General features: G+C 38.8%; 3 protein-coding genes across 3 annotated transcripts; 1 reads left to right on the top strand and 2 right to left on the bottom strand.

Annotated features, from left to right (window-relative positions):
- Positions 1–3,455: 3,455 nt before the first annotated feature.
- LOC125210795 (myosin heavy chain-like protein) lies at positions 3,456–7,203 on the bottom strand. Its single transcript, XM_048110389.2, has 15 exons — positions 7,029–7,203; positions 6,855–6,936; positions 6,734–6,780; positions 6,531–6,620; positions 6,379–6,432; positions 6,115–6,192; positions 5,958–6,026; positions 5,706–5,861; positions 5,492–5,618; positions 4,987–5,027; positions 4,666–4,755; positions 4,492–4,596; positions 4,071–4,244; positions 3,771–3,880; positions 3,456–3,665 (listed from the first exon to the last, which is right to left on the bottom strand). The coding sequence occupies exons 1-15, from the start codon at positions 7,062–7,064 to the stop codon at positions 3,590–3,592; spliced, it is 1,335 nt and encodes a 444-aa protein (XP_047966346.1). The 5' UTR covers positions 7,065–7,203; the 3' UTR covers positions 3,456–3,589.
- A 9,243-nt stretch (positions 7,204–16,446) lies between these two features.
- LOC125214484 (methylsterol monooxygenase 2-2) lies at positions 16,447–21,539 on the top strand. The gene is made up of 7 exons (XM_048115533.2): positions 16,447–16,611; positions 18,077–18,214; positions 19,223–19,368; positions 20,068–20,187; positions 20,294–20,506; positions 20,607–20,687; positions 21,176–21,539. The coding sequence occupies exons 1-7, from the start codon at positions 16,582–16,584 to the stop codon at positions 21,255–21,257; spliced, it is 810 nt and encodes a 269-aa protein (XP_047971490.1). The 5' UTR covers positions 16,447–16,581; the 3' UTR covers positions 21,258–21,539.
- LOC125214483 (tropinone reductase homolog At5g06060-like) lies at positions 21,481–23,803 on the bottom strand. Its single transcript, XM_048115532.2, has 5 exons — positions 23,529–23,803; positions 22,438–22,645; positions 22,083–22,299; positions 21,892–21,998; positions 21,481–21,805 (listed from the first exon to the last, which is right to left on the bottom strand). Exons 1-5 carry the CDS (start codon positions 23,720–23,722, stop codon positions 21,617–21,619), a joined length of 915 nt encoding a protein of 304 aa, XP_047971489.2. The 5' UTR covers positions 23,723–23,803; the 3' UTR covers positions 21,481–21,616.
- Positions 23,804–24,351: the final 548 nt, after the last annotated feature.

Raw genomic sequence — 24,351 nt, 5'->3', positions numbered from 1 at the left:
CGTTTTAGAATGTGCAGAGAGCTGTTTATGCGTATCGTTGACGCTTTGGAGTAGCGATATTTGTGTTTCCGGTTCAGGCACGATGCGGCTGGCAGACCCGACCACACCCCTATTCAAAAGATCACGGCTGCAATCAGGCAGTTGGCCTACGGAGGGCGGCAAACATGTGGGATGAGTACCCCACATCGGTGAATCGACAGCCCTGGAATGTCTGATGTTTTTCTGTCAGGACGTGATTGCAATTTTCCGTGATCAGTACCTTCGAAGCCCTACCCCCCAAGATTGTCATGATCTGATGCAGATGCACGGGGAACAACATGGGTTCCCTGAGATGTTAGGCATCATAGATTGTATGCATTGGGAGTGGAAGAACTGTCCGACTGCCTGGAAGGGGGCCTACACGACCGGCCACAAGGGAAAGAATCCCACGATGATCCTCGAGGCCGTAGCTGATTACCGGCTGTGGATCTGGCATGCGTATTTTGGGGTAGCCGGGTCAAACAACGACCTCAACATCCTCAACTCGTCGCCCCTCTTCAACGAGCAGTGTCAGGGCATCGGTCCGGCCGTCTCATTTGTGGCCAACGGCAACCGGCATGATATGGGCTACTACTTGGCGGATGGGATATACCCTAGGTGGCCCGTCTTTGTGAAGATGATCAGGCACGCAAATGATGACAGGAAGGCCTACTTTGCGGAACTGCAGGAGTCGGCGCGCATTTGGTGTGCTCCAGTCTCGATGGGCGGCAATTAAGGGTCCAACGCGTTTGTGGGATGTCGGCTGCATTGCTGATATAATGTACGCCTGCATTATCTTGCACAACATGATCGTCGAAGACGAAGGCGTACAACTGACTAATTGGGCCAATGACGATACTGATGCAGCCGGTCCAAGCCACGGAATGGCCACCCCTAACGTACAACGTGTGGTACCTCACGATGAAGCCGACCGCCTCCAGGCACATGCCGACATGCGCCAAGTGAATGCTCATATTTAACTCCAAAAGGATTTAATTGAAGAGTTGTGGGCACGGAAGACTGCACGGTGATAGTTTTTTTTCTTTATTATGTAAATTTTTTTTTAATGAATGTACTTTTTTTTAAAATGAAATTAATATGTCTCGTAAATTTAATTCCGTAATTTATCGTAAATTTAATTCCGTAAATTTAGCTGTTTTTGAATTATTTTTATTGCGGCTAGCCTATTTACTTAAAATGATGATGTGACAGGTGGAATTTTAGTACTGATGACGTGGCAGGAAGAGAGAGTGGCTAGCCTATCTCCATTGGAGATAGCTCTAATATAGTCATTTGTATTTACTGTAAAAATTAACAGCTTTAATCTTTCTTATACTACTATTTTTTCTCATACTTCACTTCTTTTAGAAAAATATTCTCCCCACTTATCTACTTTAATTTGTATCTTATTTTTTTTTCACATTAACACGTTAAAAAGAGTAAGTATTTATTGATTTTCAGTATAGAAAAAAAAGCTACTATTAGCACCAGTATACTAGAAAAACATTTTAGCAGGTATATTCATTGTAACAACATACTATTACATATAATTAAACAATAACTGTTGGATAAAATTTAGATTTATTTGCTTCTCCTGAATTGATCGCGCAGTTAACTCGTATTGATGGAGAAGGACGTCAGTATCAGGGCGGTGAATTCCTTTAATGACCGTGATGAGACGGAGGAGATGGCTTGTGGTGGCTGCGATGATGTGAAGGAGAAGGCTTGTGGTGGCCATGATGAGGCGGAGGAGCAGGCTTGTCGTGACCGTGATGATGCACAGGAGAAGGCTTGTGGTGGCCATGATGCGGAGAAGGCTTGTGGTGGCCGTGATGGGGAGGAGGAGAAGGCTTGTCATGGCCATGGTGGGGAGAAGGCTTGTGGTGACCGTGATGATGCACAGGAGAAGGCTTGTGGTAGCCATCATGATGAGGTGGAGGAGAAGGCTTGTGATGGCCATGATGCAGGGAAGGCTTGTGGTGGCTGTGATGTGGCGCAGGAGCAGGCTTGTGGTGGCTGTGATGATGCGCAGGAGGAGGCTTGTGGTGGCCATCATGATGGGGTGGAGGAGCGTGCTTGTGAGGAAGTGGTTTAGGGTGGGGGTTAGAAGGTATACTCTTGTGCTTTGGATGGGAGGCTAGAGTTTCATTATTTATCCGGGCGGCGCCGCTGCTCACCGCCGCAAATAGGAGAAAAGAGAGGAGGAATAGGGACTTCATTTTGGCTCAGGTTGATGTTTTCCAAAAGCATAACATACCTATTTATACTAAGGAGAAGTTGGACTGCAAAACGAGAGTTCATTATGGATTTTACGTTGATGTTTGATTTGATTTATTTTACATGTAACATATAATTCCTTATGTGCTATTTATTAGTTATGTTGTAACATGTCACTTGATTAAACACAATGTAGTACTACTAACTTACATAAAAATAATTGCAGTTAATAAATACATGTGGTGGGTTACTCTATGGAATGAGCGTAGCCAATAAATGAACATATTTAAAGCTTCGGTTACGTTAATGCTAATATAGTGAATTTGGTTAAAATAGCAACCAAAAAAACTATGGAAATTGTATGGTGAAAACTATGAGGGTTTTCCTATGATCCTATCATGCGTCTAGTTTCAAATTTTATAAAGGGGTAACTGCTTTTAAAGTCACCAACTTTCCATGAATTCCGGTTTTTCCTATAAACTTTAAAAAGTTCGTGTAATGTCACGAACTTTATTGTCGGTTGTCATTTTCCCATGTCAGGTTTTCCGGTCTGATTCAAACTGTTCGTTTCCTAAAAAGACAATGTCCATTTTTTTTTCTTACTATCGTTATCTTCATCTTTGAAATAGCTTCGAGTGGGTACCTTGTACGCCTCAATCGGAACTCGGATGAAGAAGTTATGGCCATTTGATGAAGGCTGCGACCTTTGTGCGACCTTGTACCATCATAATGGCCATAACTTCTTCATCCGAGTTCCGATTGAGGCGTACAAGGTACCCACGCGAAGCTATTTCAAAGACGAAGATAATGATAGTAAGATAAAAGAATTTGGACATTGTCTTAATAGGAAACGAACAGTTTGAATCAGACCGGAAAACCTAACATGAGAAAATGGCAACCGACAATAAAGTTCGTGACATTACACGAACTTTTTAAAGTTCGTGGGAAAAACCAAAATTCATGGAAAGTTTGGTGACTTTAAAAGCAGTTACACCTTTTATAAACTACTATAACTCAAACTAAAAATCAATTTCAATCGCATATTTGTCATATGAATTCGATTCGAATATTTAGTTTCCCTTTTTTATATTAGTTCTGGCCCAAAAAGTAAAAATCTTGCAGGATTTTGAATACTGCAAGTTTGCGCGCTTTGTACAACGGAAAATACAAAGTCATTTATATATATGACTCAAATACATACAAATGAATATACAGTAAAATAAAAAAGGGAAATATCAATCATAAATGACAGAAATTTTCTGCTCATCTTGTTATCCACATTTATCAAAAGAATTGCTATCGATCAACAAATGGAGTTTTCTATTCATACAAAAACACAAACACTAGTGGGATGTTACTGTACAGTAACCGACCCATCTTGCTTCATCTTCACAAGACCATTCTCAATATTCCGCAACACAGGTTTGTAGCTGAAAATGCATAACAGCCGTGCATAATACGTTTAGAAAGAGAAGCGAAAGTGCAAACACATGCAAAAGGAGATAGACTTAGAAGTAGTAGAGGATAATACGTACAGGCGCAAGAGACCGTTGTACGCTTCTGTCGCTTGCTGGAGGCGTGTCGAGAGCTGCAATACGTCTGCAGATAGAGCCTCTGCTCTGCTTTGCTCTTTAGCTAGTTGTCCCTATAGCAAGTTAAAACACCGAGTTACCCCAAAAGCAGACATATTCCAAGGAAGTAAACGGTTAACAAGAGCACTGATATTTAGTTACAGATACTCAAGCTCCAACAATGAAAACTTTGCACCCTCTCTTCATGAAAACCGAGATCTTATCAACAAAAGAAATACCAAAAGAATTGCTTCACTGACAAACCTTCAGGGAAATATATTCAGCCCCGTATTGAGATTCAATCACATTATCACCTCTGCTGGAGCCAGAAAGTGATTGGAAAGCTTTATCATTCAGACCTGGTAAACTGGCTTGCTCCATCCGCAACTTGTCCACTGTTTTTCGAAGTTCCTCATTTTGTTGTATATGAGCTTTGACCTATAGAAATACCAAGGAAAGTGAGATTTTGGACAGTAAATTGAGAATGCCTTTCAAGAAGGAATGTGTATAACACATTGCAGTAAAAGTAGCCCCAGATCCTTTAATAAAGAGACAGGGATCTTCTTCACAGAATAGTAGGATAAACTAGAATGGAGTCAGTCATCCGGCTAACCAGTGAATGAAGTACAAGGATATAGGCATATAGCCATATAGGTAAAACATGAGCCGATAAAATAAGAGGCACCTGATTCTCCCAAGTTGCTACTCGTTCCAGTGATTCTTGATAATCAGATGAGAGACTGGAATTTTCTTCAAATAATCTTTCTATTTCCGAAGATTGGGAGTCAATCTGTAGACAAAAACTGATGTATAATAAGTTGTATTCTTGATGCTAAATGGGCCGACAAAAATCATTTACCTCCATTAGAAGTTTTTGCCTGCTAGATTCCAGTTTCTCAACAGCTACTGCCATATCATGCAGTTGCTTCTCAAGTCTCCCCTTGTCTTCCTGCAAACATGCTTAGCATATGTTCAGATAAGCAGAAACCGCAACTCCATCAAACTATAAATGGGTGGTAATCTTAAGAAACAAAACCAAAATCTATCAACCTATTTTAAACTAACTGCATTGATAATAAATTTCATCTTCTATGCAACAACATCACATCTAGTTTGTCATACAGTTTGTTGGAACCATGTTTTTTCCAGAACTAACCAGGGTCAATCAAAAAATTCATACCAGTGTGAATGTCCTTTGGTGCTCCTGTTCTGTTCCATTTTCTGCATTAAGACAGGCAAATTAAAAAGAAAATTGATGGCAAATAGAAAGAAGAAAGATGTCAAGAATAATAGTCAAATGGCAAAATTGCATTCCAAAAAAAAATCTGTTGACCTCTATGAAGAGTTTATATTATACAACAGTATGATGTCACTAACTGGCCAGAGTAATATATAAAAGTGACCATAGGGTCCAGATGGAGAAAGTGAAAAAGTTGTCAGATACTAAAACGCAGGAAGCCTCAAATAGTGAACAAATAGTTCTACATCCACCAACAGAATAACGGAGATTCCCAAAGCCTTCCACCTCAGGTAAACAGTTCATTCATCTAGGTTTCCTATTATGACTAACTAATTCCTAATGTGAGGAGCTAGGACCAACAAGAAAAGCATTGCGAACATAATAATTTCTGGTTGACCATATTTTGAGAAAGGACGAGTACGAATGAAGTGGCCCATGGTGATACCTGAAATCCTTTTAGAGGCAGAGGCAAGCTTTTCTTCCAACTCTTGCTTCTGAACAATGAGAGCAGATGCACGGGCTTGCTCCTCTACTAAGACTTGATGCTCTTGTTGTCTAAGTACTGCTTCTTGCTTAAATTTCCAAAAACAGATGGAATATGATATTCAGCTCAATATAATCTCATCAGACATGCAAAAGAAGTCGCATCAAAATCTGACCTCAAGCTTAGACCTCAAACTAGACAATTCTCTTTCCATCGCTTGCATCTGATCAATTGAATATCCAGTTGCATTGTTGCCACCTGATGGATTGTGCATTGTTTGCTGTTGCAACACATTTAATTCGGCTCTTAGTGAAGCAGCATCCTCTTCCGCCTAACGCAATAGGATCAAAAGCATAAGCATATGAAACGATAAGATGCAGGTGAGCTAAACTTTGTTAAATCATTCCCTAAGACTGCCCTGACTTACTCTATATTGTTCTTCTTCAGCTTCTTTTATGCGCCTTTTCAGGGTGCGAAGCTGAGTAGAAAGATCCTCCTATAATAGTATAAGGGTTTATTATAAGGGTGGCGGAGAGCATCAAGAATCTGGTGTAACCAAATAGACTAGTAGTGTAATTCAATACCCGTGCAACAACTGCAGCATCCTTTTCCATTGCAACATCCTTGAGAGCTTTTCTCAGTAAAGGCACTGTGTTCTGCTCCTGCAAATGGAGAGAAGAAGAAGCAGTTGTTCACTCAGACGTTCATTGGCCTTCAAATCAATACTTGGGATGTCATAAATAGAACATATCTACTATATTGTTATCACAAGTAATCTATCCCATGATCAATTTACACTAAAAGATATCGAGCAAGCCATAAATTTACATCAAACCAAGGCATCATACCAGATCATTTAGTCGTTTCTGCATCATATCATTCTCCACTTCTTTCTTCAGAAGCTGATCAATGCAAAAATAAAAATAAATTAATCATAAACACACATCTAATCATACAGTTTATCATCTATTAACGATGTAACGGTTGCGTATTAAGATACCAATGAGGTGAATTCCTTGTTCGCTTCCTCCAGCTCTGTATTCCTCTGTTGCATGTCTTTCAATTGAGATAATAAACCACTGATATCATTCTGCATTGTGTAATCGAAATCGACAGGAGATATTATCAGATCGCACCCAAAAACAACCTAAAAGTAAAAAATTCATCCGTTTTTCCTTCCAAAGCTAGCAAAAAAATTGGTACCTCCGTAAGTCGAGTCGCACTTTCCGATTTCTTGATACCAGTAGCGTCTAAATGCAACAAAACAATAAAGAGGGGGATTTAACAAAAAGAGTACCAAAAAGGTAGAAAAAAGAGACATTACCGGTAGGGATTTTGGCTAGATCCGGTCCGGATGAGGTCTTGCTAATTCTCTCTGCTGCACGCTTCTGTCGAATGTCTTCCAGCTGCAGAAATCACAAAAACAAGCATACGATGGTCGGATTAATCGAAAAATATTACAAAATCAGATCGCAAATATGAATAATCATATCGATACCGTTCTTCGACCGAGAGATGCATGACGAGCCTCCATCTCTCACTTATTTTTACATAAACAAGCGATTGCCGCAGAAAATTTGAGAGAGGAGGGCGAGATTGTGAGTTTTTTCAGCCGCCGGCCAACAAACCGACGATGGAGGAACAAGCTGTGAAGTTTAGGGCTTTTAACGGGCCGTTGTATGTCTCTGAAAGGAAAGGAGAGAAACTGTTCGTCGTCCACGTCGGCGTGCTTGCGTGGTGAAACATCCAGTAGATTGCTTACACGTGGAATGAAAAAAGTCCTAGTCGTTTTAGATTTATACTCCGCAATAATACTACTTAGAGCATCCGCAATGGTCGGCTAGCGACCGGCTAGCCGATTCGTCGCGCTAGCCGATCGGCTAGCCGAACCATTGCAATCGGCAAACACGAAATCGGCGAGCGGATCGGCGTGGGCTGGCCGATCGCTCGTCGCTGGCCGAAGCGCTGGCCGATCGGCTAGCCGCCATTGTGGCGGCCCGATCGGCCAGCGCCGATTTTTGATTTTTTTATTTTTTTTTAAAATCATATATAAACGCGATTTTCGTTTCATTTTCATTTGCACCACTTGTTTTAACGAGTTTTCTCTCTCTCTAACTTTCTGTACAAGAGCATCATCGAGCGATGAGTAACGCGGGTGGTAGCGGTAGCGGTAGTGGTGGGGATCCTGAGGAGTACGAACGGAGGATGAACGAGGCTATGGAGGCCTACATGAACCGCGGGATGGAGCGGTACATGCGTATGGTGGAACAGCAGGCGATACCTCGCCCTCCACGAGTTGTCCACCACCGAGCAGTGATTGATCGGGATCACGTAGCTGCACATCAGCGGCTGTACGAGGACTACTTTGCAGAGTACCCGTGGTTTCCCGCCAACATGTTCCGGCGGCATTTCAGAATGCGCAGGGAGTTGTTTATGCGCATCGTTAGGGCATTGGAGCGTCAATATATGTGTTTCCGCTTCAGGCACGATGCGGCTGGCAGACCCGGCCACACCCCTATCCAAATGTGCACGGCGGCAATCAGGCAGTTGGCCTACGGAGGCGCGGCAGACATGTGGGATGAGTACCTCCACATCGGTGAGTCGTTAGCCCTGAAATGTCTGAAGGAGTTCTGTGGGGGCGTGATCAGCATTTTCGGTGAGCAGTACCTTCGAAGCCCTACTCCCGAAGATTGTCAGAATTTGATGCAGATGCACGGGGAGAAGCATGGGTTCCCCGGGATGTTAGGCAGCATAGACTGTATGCATTGGGAGTGGAAGAACTGTCCGACTGCCTGGAAGGGGGCCTACACGACCGGCTACAAGTCAAAGAACCCCACGATAATCCTCAAGGCCGTAGCTGATTACCGGCTGTGGATCTGGCATGCGTATTTTGGGGTAGCCGGGTCGAACAACGACCTCAACGTCCTGAACTCGTCTCCCCTCTTCAACGAGAAGTGCCAGGGCGTCGGTCCAGCCGTCTCATTTGTGGCCAACGGCAACCGGCATGATATGGGCTACTACTTGGCGGATGGGATATACCCTCGGTGGCCGGTCTTTGTGAAGACGATCCGACAAACAAGTGATGAAAAGAAGGCCTACTTTGCGCAACGACAGGAGTCGGCGCGCAAGGACGTGGAGCGCGCATTTGGTGTGCTTCAGTCTCGATGGGCGGCAATTAAGGGCCCAACGCGTTTGTGGGATGTCGGATGCGTTTCCGAGATAATGTACGCCTGCATTATCCTGCACAACATGATCGTCGAAGACGAAGGCGTACAACTGACTAGTTGGGTCAGTGACGATGAAGCCGGTCCAAGCCACGGAACGGCCACCCCTAGTGTACGACAGGGGGTACCTCTCGATGAAGCCGACCGACTCAAGGAATTTGCCAACATGCGCCAAGTGGATGCTCATATTCAACTCCAAAAGGATATAATTGAAGAGTTGTGGGCACGGAGGACTGCACGACGATAGTTTTTTTTCTTTATTATGCATGTAATTTTTTTTTATCTATGTAACTTTTTTAAATGCAATTAATAAATTTTCCCGTATACGTGTCTAAATTTAATTTCATAAATGTAGTATATTTTGAATTGTTTTTATTGCGGCTGGCCTATGGCTGGCCTAAATCTGATGTGACAGGTGGTTTTTTTAGTATTGCTGACGTGGCAGGGAAGAGAATGGCTGCCCTAAGCACCATTGCGGATCCTCTTATAGCTACCGCAATTTAAGGTCAATTACATGTTAATAACTTTTTACAGAAAATAAGTGTCCACAATCTTAATCATATCGATCATATGTCTATTAACTTTGTTTCTATAATTAATTTAATCACTATCACATGTCTCAGTCTAACTTTAAGTCGTCAAAATTTCGTTGATTTTAGAATTTTTGGTTTTTAAGTATAAATCACATGAAGTAAGCTCTATTTGTTGGTTAGCAGTCAGCTCATGTGAATTAATTAAAAAGAACGATGCATTTTCACCATTTGTAAGCACATTTGTTAAATATATTGAGATTTAGTTTTTTTCTCTGTCCACTTTTACAATAATATTTTTATTTTGATACCTCATAATTCGTTTTTACATAATGCTGATAATTTTAGATAACAGGGTATCCTTCATGCATGGATTATTGAAACCGAAGAATAATATTATGCAGACAGTGTATTACCTTTTGTGTGAAGTTAAAAAATCAATTTGTCAAAACAATTAGATAGCGCGGAGAAGTAATTTTATGTCACAAATTAAAGGACATAAACGTTAAAAACGTTCATTCTTCTCGCATGTCAACATGGTGATTATGTTATCTCATTTATACTTCCTCCGGCACAAGATAGTTAAGTTATAGTATTTCTTTTTTATTTGTCCTAAGGTAGTTGAGTCATTTACTTTTTTGGCAAAAACTTTATTCGCTCCCTTATATTTATTCTCTTCAGCTCTCTTACTTTAAACTCTCTTACTTTCCTCTATATATCTACTTTAACTATTAGTAAATCAGTTTATTAAATCTCGCGTCCAAGACAAATGCTCCAACTACCGAGTGGTCCAAAACAAATGCAGGCAGAGGGAGTACTTAATACATAGTAATTTTTTCCTATAAAATCTTTTGAGGAGGTGAGTGATCACTTATTTTTATATGGTATCAGGGCGGTCCAAATCGATATGAATCTCTACTGTTTACACGTGGGGAAGTCTGATGTCCATTATGGCGTGTGATGTGCATTCTGGCTCACATGTGCAATGGTGTATTGAACACTTTCTTTCTTGTCTCATGGTGAATTGGCGATGATAATGTTAGTTACCCATTCATTTAATAAGAGTAATAAATATTAGTAGCACTTTATCCAAAAAATTAAAGAGAAGCTAAAATATTTTCAGGGGGATCACCTATGACATCTCCTACTATCTGTGTGTGTAATAAAGGCCACTTATCATGTTTGTGTGTGTAATAAGAAATATTATAGGAGATGTTATAGGTAATCCTCCTTAAAAAAATAAAAAATTTAAATTCAACAAAATAAGATATATATACACCATATTAATTCATTGGCCTCAACAGTGCTTGTGCATAACAAACGCTCTATATACGACCCCATTCGTTTCAAAAGCAACACCAAAATTGTGCATAGAATAAACGCATCGCTAAAGATGTGGAGCAAAAAAGTCTGCTTTTGCTTCACAATCTGTAAAGCTAAAAAGAAGAATGAATCAAGCTCAAGCTCAGCTGGCAAAAGAGGACACCGGAAGCGTAGCGGCGGAGGATCGCCGCCTGGCGACGGAAACGGAGCAGGCGCTGCCGTGGCCGCTGGATCTGCAGCTGCGGCGGTTGCTGCCGCTCACCACGCGTCCGTGATGGAAGGCAGTACTCACGGTCACGGTGGCGCCGAAGGTTGCGGCGGCGACGGTTAGTGGCCGGTGTTTGGCGTTTGTTTGATGCTTGTTTTGATATGTTGGAGTTCCTTGCATTTTTTTTTTCCTTCTACTTATTCATTTTTACTTTTATTGGAAATTTCGAGTGATTGTACGCGTGAATTATTATTCGAAGTTGTTTGATTGATTTTGCATCTCTTTATTCCATGGTGAAACTCCTATTGATGGAGCTATTTCTAAGTGCAAGAATATGATTCCATTTTTTTTTGTTTTGTTCATTTTATATATGTATAAATAAGGTCATGATTCCAAAATCATATACTTGTAATGAAATATTAACAGTGTTGGCAATTGAAACTATAAATAGATTATAATTTTCTCGTATGGTGTATAGAGAAAACTGAAATTATTATATAAGCTACTCCTCTTAATACCAATTGATTTTAAAATGTAACCTCGTGAATTCTAACGTAGTATCATAACGGATCACTGACTGTGGGGCAAATTTAACTTGAAAAAATGACTGACAATGACTGATCCGACAATATATCTTTAACTTAAAAGAGCCGAATTTAATACATATATAAACTTACAATGATTTACCCAACAATGGAACCATGTGGATTTCCAACAACGAATAAAACAAAACTTATTTCTGAATATACATGATCATCCTCGCAACAGCAAATCATGTGTTCTCACACACAACCAGTTCAAATGGCCTATAATATCAACTAAATTTAAATTGAAAATTTTATTGAGCTTATTTTTAATTTTATTGGCTAATTAATTCCATTTCGTTCTGAGGTTTAAGCTAGTTCTAAAATTGTTTGACTGACTAATCAGTGTAGTTATTAACTGAACCGATTGATTATCTACTCCAAATATAATCCCATGAAAATCAAGACAGGTCACAAGTTAATTAAAGTTAGATTCAATGAAGTATGTTGATAATTAGTAAATACCAAATAACAACCCCTATTAATTTTTGGATGTCCATTTTAAAATGTTCAATTTTATTTTACTATTTTTAATAATCAGACTTTACGTTTCACAAATTCATTTAATTCATATTTTATTCTAGAATTAATATAAATGACTCGTATTTCAATAATTTTTCTACAGACATTCTTTTATGGAGTAGTACTTTTATTAATAGAGTACTATTAGATTAAAATGAGATATTGAATAGGGAATGAGAGCATTAGCAATGGTGGGCCGATGGGAGGGCCTTCCCCATCGGCCACCATCGGCCCCTCATTGTGGAGGAGGGGCCGTCCGGCGGCCCTCCGTTCTCTCTCCAAGTTGGCCGATGCATCGGCCTTGGCCGTTCCGAACGGGCCGTCGATCGGCCCTCCATTGTGGGGAGAGGGCCGTCGATTGGCCCTTAGCTTTTTTTTTCTGATTTTTTGATTTATTTTTTACTTCATTTCTTCCACTATAAATACACCTACCATTCTTCACTTTTCCACACCAACATCTTAAATCTTCTCTCTATTTCAATACATTTTCTCTCTATACATTTAATCAATGGCTTCCGGTAGCGATTCTGACGATGAAGTCATAAACCGAGTGGTGCAGCGAGTCCTTGCAAGGGCAGCTCGACGTCAGGAAGAAGCGAACCAGGAGGCAATTCCAAGGCCAATCCATCGTCGTGAATCTGTCGACCGTGATCACGTTGAGGCTCACAACCGGCTCTATGCGGATTACTTTGCCGACGACCCACGGTGGGGCCCGGCGGTTTTCCGTCGGCGTTTCAGAATGCGGCGAGAGCTATTCTTGCGCATCGTTAACGGGTTTTCGGCGCGTTACCCTGACTTCCAACAGCGTTGGGACGCCGCCGGAAAGCCTGGGTTGTCACCTTTGCAGAAGTGCACGACTGCAATTAGGCAGTTGGCATACGGAGGTTGCGCCGACATGTTCGACGAATATCTTCACGTCGCCGACACAACTGGTCATGATTGTCTGAAGAAGTTTTGTAAAGGCGTAATTGAGACTTTCGGCCCCAGCTATCTGCGGAAGCCGACCGTACAAGATTGCAATTCCTGCTTGATTTGCACTGGAGGACGCACGGCTTCCCGAGTATGTTGGAAAGTATAGATTGTATGCATTGGCAGTGGAAGAACTGTCCGACCGCTTGGAGAGGCCAATTTACGAGCGGGTACAAGGGCACACACCCAACCATCATTCTGGAAGCCGTTGCAGATCAGCGCCTATGGATTTGGCATGCCTACTTCGGTGTGGCCGGGTCGAACAACGACCTTAATGTTCTGCAATCCTCGCCTCTGTTCAACGACCAGTGCCAGGGAATAGGCCCCTTGGTTAACTTCACCGCGAACGGCAACCAGTATCAGATGGGGTATTACTTGGCGGACGGCATATACCCAAAATGGCCCGTTTTCGTGAAGACAATTAGTTTTCCAACTGAGGAGAAAAGGAGTTATTTTGCCCAACGACAAGAGGCGGCGCGAAAGGATGTGGAGCGGGCTTTCGGTGTGCTCCAATCGCGTTTTGCATTGGTCAAAGGTCCGGCGCGATTCTTCTACAAGGGTGATCTCACTGATATCATCTACGCCGCTATCGTATTGCATAACATGATAGTGGAGAGTGACGATGAAGATGTCGCCGACGTCCCCGTCGAAGACATTGCAGGCTCCAGCCACGGTGTCGCTAGAGAGTCCCATCGGCAGGGTGTACCGCACGGATTCGCCGACCGTCTTCGGGCATTTGTTGATATGCGCCAAAAAGAGGCCCACAATCGTCTACAACACGATATGATTGAAGAAATTTGGGGACAGAGGGGTAGGCGCTAGTGCTTTATTTTTATTTTTAGTTTTTATGCAAAATTTGCTTCTCGTTGTATTCTATTTTCTAATTTTGTAATACAACGAAGATTTGCGTATTAATATTTTTTTGCATTTAAAATTATTTAATTTAGATATAAAAGTGCTTCAAAATTAAAACAAAATAAATGATGATGTGGAAATGAAGTGGAAATGGGAAGGCCCTATGAAAGGGCCCTTCCATTGTGGGGAGATAGGCCCTCTCAAAAATTGATGATGTGAGGGCCCTTCCATTGCTAATGGCCTGAAGGGAGTATATATAAAATAAACAACTTTATGCATGATTTTTGTTACCAAATGCATCCAACTTCAAATTTAACAATCACCCCTGACCTTGGAAATTGGAATGCTCATGCAATACAGATTTTACAGATTAAAAATGAGCACAAATCCAATATTTAAGGATAAAAATTCAAAATGTATGCATAAATATGTGGAATTATGTGGCAAACTGATCATTCTCTTAAAAGTTTATTTTAGAATGTGAGTATTTAGTAGTCATTAGAGAAATGCGTCCTATGACATCTGAATTGATACGAAAATGCCTATTTTAATTGTACAAAGTTTGAACTTTAGACCTGAATCTGCATAATTTGTGCCTTAAATATAATGACACGATTTAATCTTTCTTAAATGTTGATGGGTATTATTATCAATATAAAAACAATTTTTTTCTTCTACTATAATTAGTTCGCATGCCTACGGTATATTAAACATGAGATGAGATCCCCTGCTATTCTGAAAATCACAGCACAATTTGTCGTGCTTAAAACGCAGATATTAAGGAACAAAACTACACATTTTATACCCATTCCATTCTCTCTCTTTTTTTTTATATTTATGTTTTCATTCTTATTTTTTCATTTTTTATATTATAAATAATAAAAAAATAAGCGCAAGCATAATTTAAAATCATCATTACATAAATAAAATTATCATTTCAAAAATATGTTATCCTTATTTTTTTATTACTTTCATTGTTAATTATTTTATTTATAGTATAATTGACGTTTATAATAAATCAAGGCATATGTTTTTCATTCAATTTTAAATATTTATGAATTGAGCATTTATAAAAAATATATATAGAAAAATTAGAGAAAATGAAATGAGCATCAAATTTGTCATTTTGTTATTTTAAGCACAGCAAATTGTGCTGTGATTTTCAGAACAGCTGGAGATCTCATCCCTGTTAAACACCCTCGGTTTGTTTACACTTAACAACCACATTAGCTTCGGATGTCTTTTAAACTTTAATATAGTTATAATTTTAAATATATTCAAAACTTCAATATTCAGCTCAACTTCTTCCAATTAAATTAAAAACAAAACATTAGCTTAAATAACTCTAGCCACGTCGCAATCATGATTGTTCAGATCATTAATTCTTAAAGTCGAACATTGACAGTAATCGTGTAATCATTTTCAATTTTTCGCCACAATACAGCCTAAAGTCGAATAAAAATGAAATACTCAAGGCCTATATTTGAAACAAACGGTTAAATAAACCATCATTACAGATGACTGATGTGTATGAATCCACGTTACAGAAGCTATTTACAGATTTGCACATACCCCTACTTTTGTCGTTTTCTTTTTGGTAGATCCCATTGATTGAGACATTAATCCTTAATTTGAATAGCATAGTAAATCAAAGGCTCGAAAATTTACTATCGCTAAACTAATATTTGTTCATGTATAATTATATTAATGGGTACTTAGCATAAAAATCACGCATTCTAGATTGTTTTCTAATTATAATATGCTTTGTCATTACAGACGCAGTCAAGAAAATGATAGATTCTTGTTTTTGAAATCGGCTGAATCGATATGCTAGTCTTGGTTCAATTGATAAAAACGATTACGGTTTGAAAATTAAAACAATTGGTAGGATAACATGATTTATTGAGAGAAATTATATAAAAATCATACTTACTTTAGATGACTTTGTAAATAAAATCTCTCTTTTTCTAAATATTCTCTTTGCAGCTGAGATCTTGATAGAGCATGAGTATTTTTGTTAAACAAATTTAACACATAGTTTGTTAATAGGGGTGTCGCCAATAAAATATTTTCGGATTTTGAAACTGGATGGAATCCGTTGAATCATTATACTTACTAATTTTAGTTCAGCTGGTGAAAAATTATTACGATTTGAAAACAGAATTGATCAAATTTATAGGAAATAACGTGACTAATTTCCTATCAATATAATCGACCAACATTGTTGTAATTAGAGTATGCCTTTCTTAAGTCATATAATTACTAGTACAAAAGTACATTTTGTTCTCTGCAACTAAAATGTTGATAGAACATAAGCACTTACGAGCATTGCAAAGTAAATTTAGTGTTTTCAAATGTTTGTTACTAGGGATACCGTCAAAAAGACGAGGGTTACAGATTTTGAAACCGATCAAATCGGTTGAATTTGTGTGCTAATTTTAGTTCAGGTGATGAAAAACGGTTATATTTTAGGAACTGAAATGGGAGGTTCGGATTTACAAGAAAATAACATGATTTATTGAGAGAAAAATGAAAAAACATATTAGTATATTCCACACCGTTATACTATTAGGTCTGTCGTTTTCCAGAACCAGAAAGTTCTTCCCTGCCTTTTAATTTTGCTGATTTTTATCGCGCTCGCGAGCTGACGTGTATCAAACAAAAGCTATAATAATTTAATCGCAAACACACATTCACATATCTGGAGCAGATATATAAAGAGAGCTCTCCGTGACAGTCTGTCGTTTGCCTACTCTCTCTCTCTAGCTCACACTCATCGCTCATCTCCATCGACACTTGCACACACTCATCGCTCAGAAGCTGCGGCGCATTCGCCATGGCGTCCGTCGTCGACTCCGCCTGGACTGTAATGAATTCGATTTACTCATCTGATGTGCCCTAGATTAGCGCCATTGTGCCTTGAATTGTTAATTGATTGCGTCGGATTCGTTGTTTTTGTCGTCGGATCTGTTTTCTGATTGCTAGTTGTGTTTTTTTTTTCCGTATCTGACTTTTTTCATTTTGAGATTCGGTGTCGTGCCTGATTGTTTTTTTACTATTCTGTTGTGATTTGTCTTTTAATTCGCTGTCATGCTTATCTGGTTCTCGACGATCTTGAGCTGAGAAGAGTGATGTCTGTGAATGATGCATGTATGATGTACATGGATTTTTGTAGTGTTATAATACCAATGTGGATGATTCTTTAGATGATTTATTCATATACACTTTTAAATTATGTGCTGGATTGTTTTTTTTTTTCTCGTGACATTTAACCTGGATAAAAGGAAGTGTTTCGTAATGAAGTTTACACTGATTGGAATGTCAAATAACTAAAAATTTGTTGTTGATTGACTCGGTATTTTAGAACAAGTGAATCGGGTCTTTAGGGGGATGCTGAAACATCTATCTACTTTGGCACCTCCAAAAGTTTGCTGAAGTGTGAATAATATGGGGCTGGGTATTGGAGGTTTTGTTTGAGATGGAAAAATATGCCATATCCTTAATAGAACAGTTATAACTGTTTCCCAGTGTCTAATGAACCGGAGTAATGTTCCTGGGCTAAGTAAATGAGAATTAGTGAACATGTTATACTGAACTGGAGTCATATTCTGCATAGGAATCATGTTAGTTGGGTTTTACAAACAACAGAAAACAATTGAAATGACACCTAGTTTATATTCCATAAAGGAAATCATAAAAGCATTTAAGAGGAGAAAATCGCAATGGAGCTTTGCTTCAAGGTTTCCTGTGCTGATTGTTTGACTCCCCTTCTTCAAGTGGAGTACACTCTAATATTTTTGTGGCTACACACTAACTTGACGTGGTTGAAGGATTACCTTTTTATGTTAGTTTAGAACTTGGGAGGCCATTGGAGATGTACCTTATGGAGGAAATCTCTCAATGTGAAGAATGATTTTTGTCTTCTCCCTTTATATACCACTCCTGAAACTAAATAAACTCTGCATTATTGTATATTGTGTGCTTATCCTTGGGAGGAGAAAGAATCAAAGGTGGACTCTGAAAACTATGTATTCCAGTTTAGGACCTAGAAGTAAATCTCATTGTTGTAACATTTCATGGGTTGTGTTAAGGCATGGGTTGTACATATATACAATTGGTATTCGAAATAGCTCATACTACTAATCTGAGTTTCAACCAGACGTTGTTATGCATTGGAAAGTAGTCTAACTTTTGAATTCTCAGTGTTATGCATTGGAAAGTAGTCTAACTTGATGAATACTGACCTGGTTTTACTCTCTTTATGGGTAATTTAATCATTAAAAATTTTCTCACTCCTTATTTTGATCTGCTGTTATATTTTGTTGTTGCAGTATCTCATAACCAATTTTAGTGACTTTCAACTGGCATGTCTTGGAAGTTTCTTTCTTCATGAGAGTGTATTCTTTTTGTCTGGACTTCCATTCATATTCTTGGAAAGGGCAGGATGGCTGAACCAGTACAAAATTCAGGTATAATCTAGTGACTTCATAGTTGAAAGGTTTTTTGTGAACATTGATTGTCTCTTAGTCACGCGTCCTGTGATACAAAACTCGTTTAAAATTACTACTCCCTCCGTCCACGAATAAGAGTCCCGTTTACTTTTTTGCACTTGTTTTGTAAAAATGATAATAAATAGTTAAAGTGGAGAAATGATAAAGTAAGATAGAGAATAATGTAGACATGACTCTTATTTACATTATTCTCTATCTTACTTTATCATTTCTCCACTCTAACTATTTATAATTATTTTCACAAAACAAGTGCGAAAAAGTGAACGGGACTCTTATTCGTGGACGGAGGGAGTATAATCTAGTGACAAGGAATGAACTGAGAAATTTATCAATCGCTCACCTTGTGTTTTCTGTGAGATTTTGCTACTCTGTGTCTGTTGTTTCGGTACCTCGAGAACTGGAATTTTGGAGTAAAGATCTTAACCAGAACATTGCAGTATCCTCTTTCACTCAAAATAACATGGTGGAAAATAGACAAATAAATTAATTTTCATTTGTCTTTGATTATTGAAACTTTATAGTATACTTGTTTTATGATGTAGTTGCTGCCATGTTCACTGTAAAAAAAGTTTCAGAAAATTTTCTGGTGAGAGGACAAGCAGAATATTAATAACATTCCCAAAGAGTTAGTCATTTCTTATGATTGATCATAAACCTTTTGTTATTATTGGTCATTTTTCATTGTAATTCATAATAGTTTTCTTTGTCTAATTACTTCCATTCTAAACCAATATTCTGTCTCTAACTTAGAGCAAAAAATGAAATTGTAGAGCAAAGAGATAAATATTAATATTGTTGAAAAGGGGTATGGATGGAGGAGGAGAAAGGTGGTGCAAATTTGTAATTACACGTAACTGTCAAGCATCCAAAACTTGCTTCCTGTTTTGTCCCTCTTGCTTGTCTTACATTATCACATGGAAATTGGAATTTGATTATGATTATGAGATGCTTGCGGTGTCTGTGCAGACTAAAAACAACACAGTTGATGCTCAAGAGAAATGTATCACCAAGCTATTGCTCTATCATTTTTGTGTCAACCTACCTGTTATGATCTTGTCATATCCCGTCTTCAGATTTATGGGCATGCGAAGTACCCTTCCGTTGCCATCCTGGTATACTCAGGTTCTTTATACTCTAATGCTTGAATTGGGCGGACTGGAAGTCTTTACTTAATTATGATAATCTTGGTCTGAAGTAGTTTCAGACTCTAGCATGAACTGAACCTCGGTTAAACAATGATTTGTTGTTTCAGATTCTTTATACTCTAACACTTGAATTGGGCGGACTGGAAGTCTTTACTTAATTATAATAATCTTGCTCTGAAGTAGTTTCAGACTTTAGCATGAACTGAACCTTGGTTGAACATTGATTTGTTTCTCTTCCAGATGCAATTCTTTTTGGAAGATTCCGTGCTCACTGATTTCTTGATAACCAAATGATTAATGGTGCCACTGTATTGTCAATTCTTTCAGAAATTATACTGATATGAACTGGAAAAGACGAGTACAATCCAATATGAATTCAGATGAATCAACTCACACATAGAATAGTACACTGTGGAAGGTTTAAATGCAGGAAGATTTAGAACGGGATTCAGTTTAAATTGTAGTTGGGGCTGTGGTATGTCAATAACCTTCCTGTTTCCTATAGATAAAAATAAGGAAAGAAACTCCAAAGTGGGAAAAATGTAAGGTGAAAATATAATTTAAATTCTCTCTTTCAAAGAGAAAAGAAGAAACTCTGCTGCTGCCTGACTTCTCTCGTTATAGGTTGCCTTTACATGCTGTTAACTCAGATACATGTTTGTGCAGGAAAGTGGTCTCAACTCAGATTTTATTCTACTTCATCCTGGAGGATTTCGTATTCTACTGGGGACACCGGATTCTACATACAAAATGGCTTTACAAGCATGTCCACAGTGTCCATCATGAGTGAGTTAGCATATAAACGTTCTTTAACTAAATTCATTCCACTGGCAGTAAGAAGCAGTATCATATTTCTATGCCAAAAGCATTCATATGCTCAATGCTTGTGCAGATACGCAACACCATTTGGATTGACTTCTGAATATGCTCACCCTGCTGAGATTTTGTTTCTTGGATTTGCTACAATACTTGGTCCTGCAATCACGGGTCCCCACTTAATAACACTCTGGCTATGGATGGTTCTTAGAGTGCTTGAAACCGTGGAGGCACACTGTGGGTACCATTTCCCATGGAGCCTCTCAAACTACTTACCTTTATATGGCGGGTTCGTATGCTCGTATCTTTTCTCTTTTGAGTACCACGAGCCTTTATTATTTTTTCCGTGTGTTTAAATTGTTAGTTCATAATCCCTTTCTTGTTTCCAGTGCTGATTTCCATGACTATCATCACCGACTGCTGTACACAAAGAGTGGCAACTACTCATCAACTTTTGTCTACATGGACTGGTGAGTTTTCTAACTCTCTGTTTTCTTATGTACCGCTTCTCGAGTGTTCTCATCATGTTGTAAATTCGTCATAAGATAAGAAAATTCTCTCATTTTTAATTCATCATATCTTTACACAATCATTTTCTATAAAGAAGAATGTCAGATTTCTTATTCCTCAGTTCCACTCCAATGAAAGATGATAACAATATCATGACTATTGGTGTAATAATATTATCACTCATTGGAGCGAAAAGGTGGAATAAGAAAGAATGAAACTCTTCTTTGAAGAAAATGAGGGAAAAGAAAGGAGGAATTTAAAGCGAGAGAAATGTTCACATGATATATTGACAACCAAAGAGAATGCATTTTTAGAAAATTGAATTTTCTACCATCATTTTGTGGCTTTTATCTTTCATTCTTTCTATATAACAAACAAAGTATTTGTATCCAAAAATTGCTATGGGTATTGTATTCTCAACCGCTGCTTCTTACCTATAAATTTGCAGGATATTCGGTACCGACACGGGTTATAGAAAGCTGAAGGCACTGAAAAGTGAAGGAGAAGAGATGGCTACAAAAGACATGTAATACCGACGACTGATCTTCGTTGCTGCACCGTAACATGATAGATGGATGACAGTCTTGGAGCATCATCTTCAATTGTGGGATATGGTTCCAGAGCATCTTGGTTGAAGATTGAATTTAGTTTTTTCTCGTTTTTTATCAACAATTTATGCTGTGTGGAATTAGGTTGTGGTTCGTTATGGATTTTTTGTGTCCTGCATATAACCCACATGAATGCAATTCCACCTTATTCTGAATCATTTTTATTCAACATTTCGACTGAATATTCAATTCAATTCATGCAAATCGTGAATCTTACAAAAGGCTATGCCGTTAGAATCTCTAATGTCTAATTGCACGTCACTAGGTTTCTTTTACAAAATTTACATAAATTTTGGAGAAAAGCCATTTACAGACATCCCACCATCAACACAGATTATCTGGCCGGTGACATACGACGACGCAGGTAGGCAAAGGAAAGCTACCACCGATGACACCTCAGTTGGATCTCCAAGCCTCCGCATCGGGGTTCTGTCGTATACTTCTTCCAAGTATTCTTTGTTGTTCAGAACCTAGAGCACGAGAGTGGGATCATAAACACAGCAAAAAGACTGATACTGAAACACCAGAAGAAAAGGAAACACAAAACGAAACCTACTTGCTCCACCATGGATGTCCGAATGTACCATGGAGCAACTGCATTCACTCTAATGCTGTCACTTGCCCACTCACATGCTAAGTTCTTTGTGAGCTGGTTGATTGCACCTAGACACGAACAAGATATGTTGCTGGTTAGATTAGTACTCAGCGTTTAACTCCAGCATGAATTTCGAGACAAGAGACTATTACCTTTGGATGCTCCGTGGACAGACATGTTCTTCAATGATACGAAACCAGAGACTGAAGAGGTGAACACAACAGTTCCTGCATCCGAGGCTTTCAGTAGAGGATACGCAAGTTGGCATATGTGAAAAGCAGATCCGAAATTCGTTCCCATGACCAATGAGAATTCCTTGGATGTGAACTCAACCATAGGTTTCCGGATGTTTGTTCCAACGTTGTTTATCTACTGAGGCCATATACATAAAAGCAAAATAAGGGTTGTGCAGAAACTGATTCACCACTAAGCTACATGATCATTGATGCATGAGATATGTCATCATCTCATTCCATGCTCTAAAATGATACTACACTATTAACTTACAAGAATGTTGAGCTCCCCGTTGAACACAGATCTAACATGATCGAGTAACCTTTCCCTGTCAGGTTCAGAAGAAACATCGCACACTGAGCCTGTAACTCCAAGACCCTGATCTTTCCAGTCCCTCAGACTTCTCTCCAGCTCATCTTCGTTCCTTCCACACGTGTGCACTGTGGCGCCAAGAGAAGCCAATTCCTCCACAATTGCATGCCTAGAAGGTCAAAATGGAAAGAACAAGAAGAAAAAGTCCGCCATTAGATATTGCATCTTAAACATCAACGAAGGTGATACTGATATTGATAAGCAATGATGAACAGCGTGTTCCTCATTGCTTGATCCCATGCATTTGAATAAAGAACAAAGCAAAAATTATGCAGTCAAAGTCGAGCTACCATCTCAAAAATCAAAACTCACCAATGGAATCATGCTATGCAGTACAAGTATTTAAGTGAGCTGGGAGAGTAATAGTTTCTGCAAAACTACAATGTTTGAATCGTGTTATACGATGTGTTTCAGCCTCGACTAGTCAACTCACAAATGACTAGAAGCAGCAAACTACAGTAGCTGTAACTGAACTTTGCAAGTTAACAGAATCCCCACCTTAAGAGTATTTAAGTGAGCCGGGAGAGTAAGAGCGTAAGCAAAACTGCAATGTTCGAATCGTGTTATGCTATGTTTTACAGCCTCGACTAGTTGTTGACTCACAAATGAATAGAAGAAGCAAACTACAGTAACTGCAACTGAACTTCGCAAGTTAGCAGAATCCCCAGCTTCTTACTCCCTTGTTTAATCTAATCTCTTCTATGGTCTATTCTCTACTTAATTCTTCCTTCAATCATTTCTCGTCGAAATCTAATTCAGATTACACTCATCTTTTCACATGGCGTTAATGCAATTTTTAGCAGGGACATATAACAAACGCATTTTTCAAAATTGAAAAATCCAAAGGCAGAGCCATGAATTTGAATATGAATCGAATTAGTTAAAACGAAACGACCGCACATCCAAAAATTGCATCTGTCAAAGAACACAATTCGCTAAATGTCTGAAGCAAAACAAAAGCGAAATTATTTGTAAATTGGAGCTAGCCATACCCGATTCCCCTGGTGCCTCCGGTGACGAGGGCGGTGGAGCCACGAAGAGACCAGCGTGAGGGTTTCGTGGCGGAGGCGGCCGTCGTGAAGCGCAACAGGCGTTGGTGTCCAAGTGAGGAGCCAGCTGAGGACGTGGATCTCGCATTGTAAAGTTTGACGGACGCGGCGGCGCCGGAGTAAATGGCCGGCGGCATGTTTCCTTAGTAATTATTCCGTGCTAAAAGTCTTCTGAATTTCGGTAGAGGCGATGTATCTAAATATGGAGTCCTACTTTTTTTTTTTAAATCTATTCCAAAAAAGTTAAAAGCACTTCTTTTTTATTATACTACTGCTTGTTTTAAAAATCATACTAATAAATAGTTAAAATTAATATATATTCACTCTAACTACTCCCTCCATCTCAACTAAAATTACACATTCCTTAGCCGGCATAAGATTTTGGGAGTTATTGGTTAAAATGTTTAATTTGAGATAGAAAAGATGGTGTAAGTATTAAAATAGAGAGATTAATATTTTAATAGAAGACAGAAAAAGTTGTTGGATGTATTAGTTGGAGAGAGAAAGTTTCCGAAAAATGAAATGTGTCATCTTAGTTGGGACAAACTAAAAAGAAAACATGTCATCTTAAATGGACGGAGAGAGTATTAACTACGACTTTTTAAATGAATGCGAAAAGAAATTGACTCAACTTTCTTGTAATAGAAGAAGCAGTAAAGAAACAACATTTACACAGATAAGAATACAAACAAAAATTACACCAAAAAGATACTCTATGACTATACGAAGGAATATAAATAAATTAATCTAGCAATTAATTAAGAAT

The sequence above is a fragment of the Salvia hispanica genome, chromosome 3 (genome assembly GCF_029641045.1).
Source record: "Salvia hispanica isolate PSC_SH4W2 chromosome 3, Shi_PSC_v1, whole genome shotgun sequence".
NCBI classification, from domain to species: domain Eukaryota; kingdom Viridiplantae; phylum Streptophyta; class Magnoliopsida; order Lamiales; family Lamiaceae; genus Salvia; species Salvia hispanica.
Note: the sequence above shows the minus strand (reverse complement) of the source record. Positions and strands in the feature narration are given on the sequence as shown.

Excerpts from the sequence above, each read along its gene's own strand:
- LOC125210795 (XM_048110389.2), bottom strand. The coding sequence starts at position 7,064 with ATGGAGGCTCGTCATGCATCTCTCGGTCGAAGAACG. Across the intron at positions 5,028-5,491 it reads TGCCTCTAAAAGGATTTCAG|AAAATGGAACAGAACAGGAG; the intron begins GTATCACCATGG and ends GTCTTAATGCAG. Across the intron at positions 4,597-4,665 it reads GGCAAAAACTTCTAATGGAG|ATTGACTCCCAATCTTCGGA; the intron begins GTAAATGATTTT and ends TTTTGTCTACAG.
- LOC125214484 (XM_048115533.2), top strand. The coding sequence starts at position 16,582 with ATGGCGTCCGTCGTCGACTCCGCCTGGACT. Across the intron at positions 19,369-20,067 it reads ACCCTTCCGTTGCCATCCTG|GAAAGTGGTCTCAACTCAGA; the intron begins GTATACTCAGGT and ends ATGTTTGTGCAG. Across the intron at positions 20,688-21,175 it reads ACTTTTGTCTACATGGACTG|GATATTCGGTACCGACACGG; the intron begins GTGAGTTTTCTA and ends ATAAATTTGCAG.
- LOC125214483 (XM_048115532.2), bottom strand. The coding sequence starts at position 23,722 with ATGCCGCCGGCCATTTACTCCGGCGCCGCCGCGTCCGTCAAACTTTAC. Across the intron at positions 22,646-23,528 it reads GGAGGCACCAGGGGAATCGG|GCATGCAATTGTGGAGGAAT; the intron begins GTATGGCTAGCT and ends TTGACCTTCTAG. Across the intron at positions 22,300-22,437 it reads ACGGGGAGCTCAACATTCTT|ATAAACAACGTTGGAACAAA; the intron begins GTAAGTTAATAG and ends TGGCCTCAGTAG.